The sequence below is a fragment of the Protobothrops mucrosquamatus genome, unplaced genomic scaffold, assembly GCF_001527695.2.
Source record: "Protobothrops mucrosquamatus isolate PMUCROS unplaced genomic scaffold, P.Mucros_1.0 scaffold448, whole genome shotgun sequence".
Lineage (NCBI taxonomy): Eukaryota > Metazoa > Chordata > Lepidosauria > Squamata > Viperidae > Protobothrops > Protobothrops mucrosquamatus.
Window position 1 is genome coordinate 517,606 of NW_015386771.1, and position 13,060 is coordinate 530,665.

The window sequence follows — 13,060 nt, forward strand, 5'->3', positions numbered from 1 at the left end:
AACAGCTGCGATCACACACCACTCTTAGAAGCACGAAGCTGAAGACACCAGCCTGAAGATGACGAATGTGACTTCGTCGAAACGTCGCCAAGGTACTTTTAATTCTACGCGGGAGAAAACCCGAATAACTAAAGACCTACATACAAACACCCGCGAAAACCTCAGAAAACATATATATATATATATATATATATATATACACACACACACATACAATTTTAACACCTTTGTCTCTCCCATCACTTTTCACCTTCTCTTCTCCTATTTTCCCCAAAGGAGGAAAAGAAAGAGAGCACAGAGCACAGTGATGATGATGGTTGCATGGTTTTTTTCTCTTTAGATTTTTGATAGAATTTCTTGTCCTTTGATAGAGTCATTTGTTACATTTGCTATAAATCATTATCAAGAGATTAATAAGACTCGAACAAAAATTGCTGAATGACTTCAGCTTGCAAATACTACATTTTTGAAAAAGGCTGATACACTTCAGGGGGAGTGTTTGGGGTGTGTGTGTTAGGGGTTAGGTTTTTTTTCAGAACAAGAACAGATGAACCTTTTTGTAGTATCAAATAAGTGGTTGACATCTTCCCCATTAAGCCAAGGTTTTTGTTAGAAAGAAGATCAAAGTCAATAAAGAGACTTAACATACTTATTGATAAATGGCCAAGGTATATATATATATATATATATCAAGATTCCAAGATTTTATAAGCTAATTCCTTTTTCACTGTAATAAAATTGTCTACTCTAAATATGTGAGAAACTTGTTTTTTTGATTGCAAGATGCTTGACACAAATGTTCAGGAAACCAACTGGTAGTGGTTAATTTTCCAACTGATACATGACATTGAGTCTAGAATCTATCAGACACTATTCCGAAAGTATTCCATATTAGACTGTGTGTGGGTAGCAACATTGCCTGGTTTCTTTGCTGAGATGTGATAATGATGGGTTATGGGGGCAGCATAGTTTATGTAGAAATAACTCCTAACTCAAGAATGTGAGGAAAGGGTGTTAATGTGGTCTTTTAACAGTACATGTAAATATACAGCTATCCTAGACTTCAAAAGAAATATGATTGAGTCATGGTGTATCTATTCACACTATATGAACATGTAAAATTTTATTTTGCTTCAAAGTAATTGGATTGTAACTCTCATGAGCAATTAAGCTTGCCAGCCTCAGAAATTCCTTTAAACCACATTTTGCTTAGGCTGTGTTCATTAACACAGCCGTTGTAGGTAATGATACCCAGTTGATCTATACTATTAGCATTTCAGGAAGCCTGCTGTTTTATTAAAAGTACTGGTTCTTTTTAAAAATTTCAGTAGAGGCAAAATAAAATTTAGGTAGGAAGACAATACATCTATTCTTTTGACTCTAAATAGCTCTACAAAGATCAATTTTGTATTTGTCTTGGCCCACAACATAACTGGAAACACAATGTCTTGCAGCCCAAAGTCCAAAGTTTTCATGAGCAATGAGACAATTCCTCAGTCTTTAAAGAAACTAATTCTTCTACAACCATTGATCAGAAGGTTGGCCAGATTTATGCTCCATTTTTTTACATTCATGGAGGCACAGAGTTTTAAAATCAACTAAAGATAAAGAAACGTTTACCCCAATCCAGGAATGTCTGCAGGGCGTAGTAAAAATATAACCAAGGTGGCAACCATGAAGGGTGCAATCACATCTCTGCCTGATTTTACATAAATCAATGTACAATATCTACAGGTATGTATCAATCAATACACTGATACATACCCTGAGGACACCGCTGTTCCCATCTTCCTTTTATAGTTGGTAGGAAATGTAAAAATTGTGTGATTTAAGTTTAATAGATGACCTCCCAGGAAAGCCACCTTCTAGTCATGATATACCCTTGATTCCATCAATCCATTTGACCACCATAAAAGTGCTTGTAAGCAAAGAAAAATATGCCAGTTCCATCTGTTTTCATTCTCAGGCACCTGAAAATGAACCTGCCCCATACAATTGCTCCCAAGTAAGCCTGAATAATTCATATTTGCATATATTTCAGAAACAGATAAAAACTGCTCTAATACAAGCATGCTTACCTAAAAGTATCCAAATCAGGACAAGTACCCCCTTGTATTCAAGGCCAGCCATTTTGATACTGGTATACATAAGCCATTCTCCTTTTCTCTGCTACTATAAATGGCTTTCAAACACATCAGGCTAAGGCAAGATCAAAGAGCTGCAGAATGGGCCTACCTACAACTACTTATATTGTATACAATGGAATGTTTTTATTTCTTTGCTTGAATAAGAAAGGCAAAAAGATGTAAGCACCTCTCAGTTCTCAATTCTAAGCTGCCAGGCCACAACAAACATTTCTATTACATTTTTCAAGCAATTCATTCAATGCTTACTTAAAATTGAGCACCATTCATGATGCTTCAGGAAAAAAAGTACAACCAATTCCTCTCTATCAGAGGTGATTGTTTTATGTTCAATCCATAGGTATGCTTTTGTGGACATGAATTGAATCCTAGTTTAGAAAAGACACCTGGAATTCCCTTCATAATGGTGATTATTATGAAATGCTTAATTGCTATCCTTTATAGCTATTTTTATTTTGCTTACCATGGATTCGCTGATCAGCAGGAGGAGGAGAGCTTCTTCAACGTTGTCATGGGGGCTATAGATGCTGAAAGACAAACAGGCTTTTTCAAAATATAAGCAACAATAAGAATTATGCTCATGGGAGACTCTTGTTAATAGCACCACAGGATTAGTAATGTGAAACATCTCATGCATGATTAATTTGTTATATAATCGTTTCTTCAGACTGGAATGACTAAAAGCTATAGAGGAGATAACTCATCTCTGACAAGGAAGAGCAAATGATTGGTCAAACACTCTCTATTCATGAAACAATTTTGCTCCTGGGTGTTCTGACCGTATTGAATCTAAAGCATTTGGGGCCAGATTGCCTGTACATGGATCAGCTTATGAGAACATTGCAACTGAGGGACGACCCTTCGGAAAGAGCTGGTTGACAGATGAATTCCAGGACCTTGTCTGATTTGGCCCCCTCATATTTCCAGCAAGATATATGTGGCATTATCTCTATTATATGACTCAGTCATTCATTTTAAGTGGTCCTCTTCTCAGTGTCACAGGCAAACTTCCAATTGTCCTTGTCTGTTCAATTGATCTATTAATGTACGGGAATTTTAAAGGCCTGTAACAATTAATGTTTATTAATGTTATTTTAATTTCTGATGTTACTCTGTGTGGTTATATATTTCACATAGGATGTTTTACTTAGTTAGTATTTGTTCTATGCACGGCAACCTACCCCAAAGAGTAAGTATTAAATTGATTTAGAATTCCAGATATAAAGTTTAGCTTATTTTTTTTCTAAAACTATTACCAGAGACCTCTAACAGAAGACCTGGCTACTATTCCTAATTAAAAGCTCTCTTCCCCTTCAGTAATTAGGATGTTTTAAAAATTTGGTAAACTCCTAGGTCCGTACTTATCACCAGCGTGTTGCTGTAGTTTTCGATGCAAGGTAGTACAAATATAAGCGCTGTCCTCTTTCTTCATGAACTCAGGAAGTGGGTCAGATAAAGGACTCCAGTAACAATCTTCACTTAGGGAGTGGAGGAGAAGCTCTGCCAGTTGTTTGGTGGCTGTCTGGTGAAGAATGGAAAATACATTCTGAAAAACTCAAAAGACAGATTTCATCTTATGCTGTGAGCCAGTATAAAACTTGGAATCCATTGCGTTGCACAAGAAAGAATAAACAATAGTAAGTATTAAGCAAGGGAGCTCTAAAGAGGCCAACACAATCATTTCTGTTGCTCAGTATATGTGTTTGTGGGTGTTAGCATGAGTACCTTATATGTTTGTAGTTAAGCTTTTATGCCACCAGTATAGAAAGCAATGGTAAATGTTGTTTGAAAATGGAACTTTTCTCTAAAAACATCTACTTCCTGTCCTTTCAGTGGGTGTCTTCTTTACTGCACAGTTTAACAATGATGTTAGTTTGTTTCACTTTTGTTATGAATGACACCAAGCAAAAAATAACTCTAGTTTTTATTTCTATTAACACAGTCTCTGGCAAAGCAAAGAAGAAAAAGCATTTTTTGCTCAGAATACATTTTCTGGCTACACGTAAAATTTACACACTTCCATTTAACATTCCAAATTAATTAATTTAGAAATTTTGGCAGGTTAATTCTACCTCTAAACTTTTATGTCCATAATATTAAAACAAATTATTAAAATTATTGGTAGTACTATGCAAGAATCCAAGACTTTATCCTTCCAGGACATATTAAAAATCAGAAATAATGATACTGTTAATATATTATGGTAAATGTGATTATATTCAAATATCACAATAAAACTCAGCATTGTGCATTTTTCCTCTCCAGCTTAGTTCAAGAAAAGATATTAGATTTTTTTCCCTTTCATTTTTTATTACATACAATAAAGAATACATCTGAATGTTAAGCTATGATTATTAACAATAATTATAGAATAGAATAGAATATGAAAGAACCTTGGAGGTCTTCTAATCCAGCCCCCTGCTCAAGCAGGAGAACCTATACCATCTCAGACAAGTGACTGTCTAGTCTCTTCTTAAAAATCTCCAGTGATGGAGCACCCACGATTTCTGGGGGCAAGCTATTCCACTGGTTAATTGTCCTCACTATCAGGAAGTTTCTCCTTAATTCCAGGTTGCTTCTCTCTTTGATCAGTTTCCAACCATTGTTTCTTGGCTTAATCCTCTGATTGTCTCTGCTATTTTTCTGCCTCTGCAAGTTCCATTGGTTCCTTGATTATCCCATCCATAAAGCTGGACAATCATTTTGGTTCCACTGCTCTGAAGGAGTGTTGGTACTCTGTCCCCTCAAGAAGCCATCACTGGACCTAATGATCCTGGACAATTTTCATCTTTTTAGGGAAGGTTGTTGAGAAGGTGGTCTGATAAGAGCTCCAGAGAACTCTATAAGAAATAGAGTTCAATATCACTATCCACAATATCCTTCTGTACAGAATGAAGGGATTGAGACTGAGGGACACCACACTGTGGTGTTGTTCTGGTTCTCCTTTCACTGAGGCCAATCTGTATTGATGGAGAGAAGAAATCAAATATATGGTCCCTTGCTGGTAGGGTGTCACAGAGTTTGACACTTTCTCTCTGCCTGCTCAACGTTTACATGAAACAAATGGGTGAGGTCAGCCATTGGTTCAGGGTCCAGTATTATCATTATGCTGATGATACCCAATTATATATCTTGCAAGTGATGCTGATGCAGTGTCCCAGTGTCTGGAGGCTTTGCAGGCCTGGATGAGGAGGAATAAACTTAGACTCAATCCTGATAAGACCAAGTAGCTATGAATATTTCAGGCCTCTGGTCTCAAGAGTCTCCATCTTTAGTCTTGGATGGAGCTGCATTACTCCAATCAAGACTGTTGCACAATCTAGAGAGATATTGGAGTCCAATCTTCTGCTTGAAGAGCAGGTAACAGCTTTGGCCAAGAGGGATTTTGCACAGATCTATCTAGTATGTCATCTGCTCCTGTTCCTTCATCAGGAGGGTCCTTGGACAGGCACTCATTCCCTAAACAACTCAAGAATGGATTATTGTGGACTTCCAGAGAAGCAATGGGGGACTGAAGATCCCCCATTGCTTCTCTTTTGGCAAAGCCAACAACCACAGCAACAAGAGAAGCCATCAGCTCCTCAGAATTATCTGGATCAAAGGGAAAACAAGAATCTCCCACAGGTTTGCTCCATACAGAATCTCCCTATGATGAGATTGTAAAATAGTGAATTTTTCATCTTTTATGCAGCATATCTTTTTCTTGTGTTTTTGTATCACTCTGCACTTCCTCCCCCCAAAAAAAGAATGGAGCAATGAGGTGTATATGGAATGCCCTTGAAAATCACTCATAAGCTACAATAATGTGCTTATATGACAACTCTGCTTCATGAGCCAGTTAGCTTCCAGGTACAATTCAAGATACTGGCTATCATATAGAACCCTATATGACAGTGGTGGCAAACCTATGACACAGGTGCCAGAGGCGGCACTCAGAGCCCTCTCTGTGGGCACGCGCACCGTCACCCCAGTCCTATAAAATCCCAGCTGGGTTTTATAAAACCTTTTCCGAAATCCGGAGGTGGCGGCACACGTTTTTTTTTTTTTTTCCAAGTTAGTCAGTTAAAGTTGAAGAGCACCTTTTTTTTTCTAGAACGTTTCAACCTTAACTAACTTGAAAAATCAGGGTGGGTCAGACGGCAATGGTGACGTCGGGGCGGGTGGGTTACCCGGTGTGGGTGGGTTACCCGGTGTGGGTGGGTTATCCGCACACCCACCTGGCACCCGACGATGCATAAGTGGGTTTGGGGTTGCAGTTTGGGCACTCAGTCTCTAAAAGGTTCGCCATCACTGCTATATGACATAGAGTCTGGTTACTTGAAGAATCAGCTATCTCCATTAATTTCTGCCCATTCAATTAAACAGTGTGATCTAGTTGGATGAAGAACACCTTTTCTACTACAGTATCTGCCCTTTAGAATAGTATCTCTCCCCCCCCCCCGATAGCCATATGGCTCCCATCCTGATGAGGTTCCATTTTTGCTCATCTTGGGTGATAAACCCCTATATAAGATTTGGGTTTGTTTTGCATGGTTCTTTTTCATGGGCACATATCTCTTTCTTCTTTCATTTTATTGTTCTAATCTTTTTATAGTGTAAAGCACCCCAGTTGTTTGGTGTTGGGCATTTTTTAAATTTATATATATAAACAATCTTCAATAACTGCATTAACCAACAGAGGAAAAAAGCCAAAATGATTTCCCCTTATATATACAAGCTTATACGATTGTTAATCTGAAATAGAATAGTTTTTGGTTTCAGAGTAAGTGGGTCTTTTCTAATATGCCATCATGTTCTGAAACAGACTGAATGCAGGCTCCATGCTTCATTCTTTTGATACTACAAAAATTTACACTAATATTTTGACAGGCAAATGGTTATAAATGGTCATACTATGCAGTAATCTGGATGTGGGTGCAGCATCTTTGAATGCTAAAAATGGCACTCAGCATACCAGCAGCTGCTAGAACTATGGGACTATATTTCTTGCAGTTCCTGTCATTTGTAGCTGCTGTTGCTGATGCTGTTGAAAAAGTTCCCAGAAACACATAAAATCTGACTGAAATAGCTCTTGGAGGAAAGAAGAACTCTGAAACTCTCTAAAATGAACCTTGCTCCATCCCAGGTCAACTCAAATTCCAAACCTCTGATCCAGTCTGTTCAAATGCAACTTTTGAACCTCTTCCTTTCATCTCTGTCTATTAGTATGCTATTTCTACAGAAATGTAACTAAGGTCCATGTGACAAGACAATTTTTACAAAAGTTTACATTAGGCAGAATTATATAATTTCTCCCACCTAGATTTTATAATAGTCTTGTGTAGTAGAAGAAACTATCAAAGTTAGGCATGTTAAATTCCATCTGACCATATTAACCAATTAGTTAACTCAGAATTGCAACACTAGGTTTATGTGCTAAAAAGGAAGGAAGAAGGAAGGAAGGAAGGAAGGAAGGAAGGAAGGAAGGAAGGAAGGAAGGAAGGAAGGAAGGAAGGAAGGAAGGAAGGTTTACAGGCTTCTGCCAAGAAAGCTAATGTGGAATCCAGGGAATTGAGCTTACCATTCTGAAGCTCTGAGTAGATTTTGTTTCCATGGTCCTTAACAATTCTCTTAGATTTCTTATTCCTTGAATAATGTTGCTAAAGGGAAAAAAAATCAAGTGGGAAAAGCAAGGCTGAATTGTCCATGAATTATGAACAACAAAAGAATCTCTTATATTAAATATATGTACATTCATGCATATATGCATACATATATATGCACACTTATGTGTAGGTTGGGTTAATAGTAATAAAGCAAGTCAGCAAACCTTCAAAGAATACTTTCCCAGATGGTGACTGATAAGAAGAACTTGCACTTCATACTTAAGGTATATCAGAAGGCAGTGCCTTCTCCCATTGTTCTTGGCTAAAAGAGTGGTCAGAACAGAGGTGTAGTACTGTGGATTCATGTCACCCTAAGCTATTTCACAGGATAATGCTGAGGAAAAAACATGGCAGACAATGCATGTTACTAAGGTAGAATATACTAGTAAGGTAGAATATACTAGTGGAATCAGTTTTTTCCCCAGCTTAGTTTGGAGACATTTTAAAAAATATATCAAACCTAGTTTAATGCTTAGCCTAACATATATCTCTATTTATTACTACAGAATAACTGTGCCACAGTCTTCAACTACTGTCCTTAGATTGGCTACCCATTCCTGGTTCAGAGAATCTGTACATTTCTTTCCCTGAATTTAGGATATGTTGTAAATTAGTTTTGTTGACAGTAAACCCACTTTTCCCCATGACTTATGGTCTATCTCACACAGATTTTAACTATTAAAAAGGAGAAACTTCCTAGTATTAAGAGCTGTATCTTGTGCTGCTTTGATAAACACTATTTCACTGAATGTATTTAAGCAGAAGCTGATTATCCTTTTATCAAGGATGCTGTAAACTGCATAGCAGACCTCTAGAATCCATGGGCTCTCTACAGAAGTTCCTCCTGTTTCAATCTGAAAACCAGTTAATATTTTATTTTACAGCAAGAAATGTGCACTTGAGATGTCAAAAAATTTGAAGTGCCTATCTGAAAGGAAACAGATGCACACAGACACATAACTCACATACCAGAAAATTTTATTCCCTGAAATCACATCACAGCCTGTAAGGATTTGTTGCACTTAGAAGAACTCTACATACTTCCTCTCTTAACTTAAGAAACAAAATCATTTCTCTAATCATACCACATTTAGAAATCACTCATCTAATGAGAACATCAAGTGACCCACTTCACTTTCCACATTTTGTTTACTTGGCTTATGAAGAGATCTGTCTGCACCCTCTTGTGGCAGAGAAAAAAAAGAGATCCAATCCAATCTACTTTCTTCCTCCTACACTGATCCTCTGTATTAAAACAGTGGGGAGAGAATTACAACTAAATTTTCTTCTAATTTAGAATCCTAGAGTGATACCTCTGCTAACAATTAATCGTTCCTTTTTGGTGATTAAATGAAGATTGGTAATGTATTCTTAAACATACAAGTGATACATCTTTTTATCAATTGAACACAGGATTGATTTTAGGGGTATTCAAACAAACCCACTCAACCAAAATTAGGAATTAGCTTTATGCATGTATAACCTGTTTGCCTCCAGGGCACCTTTTTCATTGATGCTGAAAACAAATACAGGTAGTCCTCGACTTACGACAATTAACCCCAAAATTTCTGTTGTTAAGTGAGATAATTTTTACATGAGTTTAGTCCCATTTTACGACCTTTCTTGCCACAGTTAAGTGAATCACTGCAGTTGATTAGTTAGTAACCCAGTTGTTAAGTGAATCTTAATGGCTTTCCCATTGACTTCGCTTGTCAGAAGGTCGCAAAAGATGATCACATGACCTTGGGACACAGCAACAGTCATAAATATGAACCAGTTGCCAAGCATCTGAATTTTGATCACATGATCATGGGGATGCTGCAAAGGTCGTAACTGTGAAAAATGGTAATAAGTCACTTTTTCAGTGCTGCTGTAATTTTGAACAGTTATTAAACGAACTGTTGTAAGTCAAGGACTACCTGTATCTCGGGAAGACTAGAAAATCCATTCCTGCTACTCAATCATAATTTGGACAAGTGAAGGACCTTACTTCAACATCTCCTTATTTCATAAGTATGTCAACATTGTACAATTTCAAGCAGTTCTTGCTTGCATCTTTTATTACCTACTGGTAGTTTTGAACAGAACTATATCCAAAGCTTTTTATGTGAAATCATACCTACCCTCTCTTTAAATGAGCCACATATGCACTCTGTAGAGCTGCTTCCAGAAAGTAAGGAAGTTCAAAATCCAAGGAAGACATCTGACTGGCTTTTATGCTTCTTGTATGTGTATTATTAAACCTCTGGTAATAGGAGATAGAGAGAGAGAGATGACAGATAAATATGAACAATAATTTTGCTTAATGCTTATTCTATTCTTCCTCCAAAAGGTCAGGGAAAATGACTAATATAAGGGAAAGAGGATGGGGTAAAGATAATTTGAAATTTGCTTTGAATTACCCTTGTTATTCCTTTATAGTTTGGCCATTTTTTTTGTGCTGGCTTCCTAAGGATCACCAGGGAAAGATCCTTATATTTCCCTCTGTATTTCTGGCAATATACTAAGTAGATCTACATAATTTAAGAGTCACAAATTATAAACAAAAGAACAGCTAAAACCACAAATGGTAACCCATTAAAGGCTCAATAGCTCTCTCCTTTCTATTGTTTAATTGAAACTGGAAAAAACAGAAAAGTGGTTAAGCATCTGAGTACTGGATCCCATAAACTGGATGGATTACAAATCAATACTTGCCCTTCTCTGAGCCCAAAATTAGGGCTGTGCAGTGACTTGAAGGGAAAAAAGTTTTGAAGGGGAAAAAAGTGATTTGGAGTGCATGAGAGTGTTCGCACAGTACCTCTTGCAAACTCCTAAAAGCTGCTGCATTTTTTTCCAGCATAGCTGTAGTGTGATCTCAGGAAAACATGGATTTGGTTTAAGGCACTGACAGTGGGTCTTACATTAGTCCCATATACAGTCCAAAGCACCTTCAAATCCAAACTACTGAACAGACATGATAGATTATTCAATAGTCTGTAATCAGATTACCATCTTTACCAACTAGATAGCATAATAACACCTGCAGCAATTTGCAATGATGTCGAACTTTGTCCGTTACAATTAAATCTTCCCATCTTTTACGTAAGCTACTGTATTTGCATAATAACGTAAAGAGGCACATTTAGGTCAATAGTTCCCTGCATTGATGTCCCTTTTGTGGATGCACATCAACCTTGGTTGATCACAAAAAAGCTAAAGAGGATCAAACCTACTTAGTAGCTCAATGGGATGCTGCTAAATGCAAGAGTTAAAACATCCTAGAAGATTATGGCAAACCCACTTCCATACGGTTGTCAAGAAAATACCACGGATGGACCAGGAATTGAGCATGACCTGAAGACTTTTCTTTACCCAAATGTAAAATAACCTCGAATTTAAGATGGCTTCTGACCCCAACATACAAAATAAAAGGGAAACTTGAGATGCACCCATTATCAAATTTGTAATTGAGCTAAGACAGTGTTTCTCAACCTTGACAATTTTAAGGCATGTGGACTTCAACTCCCAGAATTCCACAGCCAGCAATGCTGGCTGTGGAATTCTGGGAGTTGAAGTCCACATGCCTTAAAATTGTCAAGGTTGAGAAACACTGAGCTAAGATGACCTTCCCATTTTAAAGGTAAATTGATTGTAGAAAAAAATAGTCTTCATTTTAGATAAATAGAGTAAAAGCATATAATACGGTTTTGCATAAAGTGCAATTGATATAGCACACATTATTCAAAATCTGGCAATTTTCCTCAGAATCTTTAAAATGACAATAAATTTATTCTATTCTGTTCTGTTCTATTCTATTATTATTTTTACATTTTTATCTGTGGTATTTTAGTGATTTTCAAACCTGTGTTCTGAAATTCAATATTCAAAAAGCTGGCAAAATGTGGTGCTAAAATATAAAATTACGTAGAGGGATCTGATTCAAATTCCCATTCAGCCAGGTGCATGAAGTCTTGGGCTATTTGGACTTAATCACCTCAGAGAAGTATTAGGTGAGCAAAAGACAGCAGCATCTCGAGCATATTGGAGGGAAAGCAGAATAAAAATGACTATCAGGCATGATCCCAGCGTATATAATTTAGCACATTTTCTGGCTTTCGTTTAATGGAAAACAAGTTAAACAGTGATATCGAGCTGACTCTAATTTACCTTCTCCAGTTCTTGCAGGAAAATCTGAGCGATTACACATGCCCTTTCAAAGCAAATCATGACTTCCTCTTCTTTTTCTGACAGCCGTACTTGGGAAGCAGTGGAATTGGGCGAGCGTTCCAGTGCCAAGCCTATGAAAACAGCAGCAGTGTCTCTTCAATGCCATGCTGAAAAGCACTAACTATCAATTAGTTCTCACTTCGTGCAACCATCCCCATAATCTTCACTATCTAGAGAAGTCTAACATAGCTGGAGGTTATTTCCTGGAGTGAATTTAAATCTTATATCCTGATTTAAGGGGGGAGAGCTTCAGGACAACCACACCCTAGAATCTCTCAGGCTGTATTTAGTAGGTTAGAAGGTTGTAGCTATAGTCTAGCAAGGTTCTGTCCATGGTTAGATGTAAGCAAATAAAGGACTGGACTCCGTGGATTTTGTTGTGTGGTCTTTGGGGTTGGTCTTGAATTCCAAGAGCATAGATTTACTTCAGCCTCAGGAAGAGTAATATCTTTTATATTATAGCTAGACTACTGCCACTGATTCCTTTCCCGTGATATTTTTTTTGAAAAGGAGGGGGTTAACCTTCTTGCTACCATCTAGCTAAATATACATGTTTGCATCCATATGAGCAATATGAGCAATATGCAAGGATATTTTTAAAATCAAAAGGGGGTGGTGAGTTTTCAGATTAGTAACAGAATTGCAGCAAGAAGCTACAGTATGTACATTGTAAAGCTCTCTATTTTTCCTAGTTTTGCAGAAAACAAATATAAAAAACCCCTCTCTACAGCATGTTGTCTTGTTTGCATACATACATACATACATACATACATACACACACACACACACACACACACACACACACAATCACACACACACAATCATGGGGTTATAAAGACTTTGGAGGTCTTCTAATCCAACCCTTTGTTGAGGATAAGAATCCTCAGGCTATCCCAGACAAATGAGCTTTAGAATGGTTGTTCTTTGTTTGTTTATTTGTTTTAAAAAAACAAATTATATTCTTCCAGTATTGTATTTCAACTATGAGTTCCATCCCCCCAGGTTTCAATCACACCAGTAATGTCATATTCCAGCACCACCACCCATACTAGGATTTCAAGT

General features: G+C 37.3%; 1 protein-coding gene across 1 annotated transcript in view; it reads right to left on the reverse strand.

Moving 5' to 3' along the window:
- Window positions 1-13,060, reverse strand: part of TTC7A (tetratricopeptide repeat domain 7A) — a 155,918-nt gene that overhangs the window by 129,756 nt on the left and 13,102 nt on the right. Inside the window, exons 4-8 of the mRNA XM_015816404.1 lie at window positions 11,939-12,069; window positions 9,913-10,034; window positions 7,705-7,783; window positions 3,506-3,666; window positions 2,608-2,671 (exon numbers count right to left, since the gene is read on the reverse strand). Coding sequence (XP_015671890.1) covers window positions 2,608-2,671; window positions 3,506-3,666; window positions 7,705-7,783; window positions 9,913-10,034; window positions 11,939-12,069 — 557 coding nt within the window. The remainder of the gene's footprint in view (window positions 1-2,607; window positions 2,672-3,505; window positions 3,667-7,704; window positions 7,784-9,912; window positions 10,035-11,938; window positions 12,070-13,060) is intronic.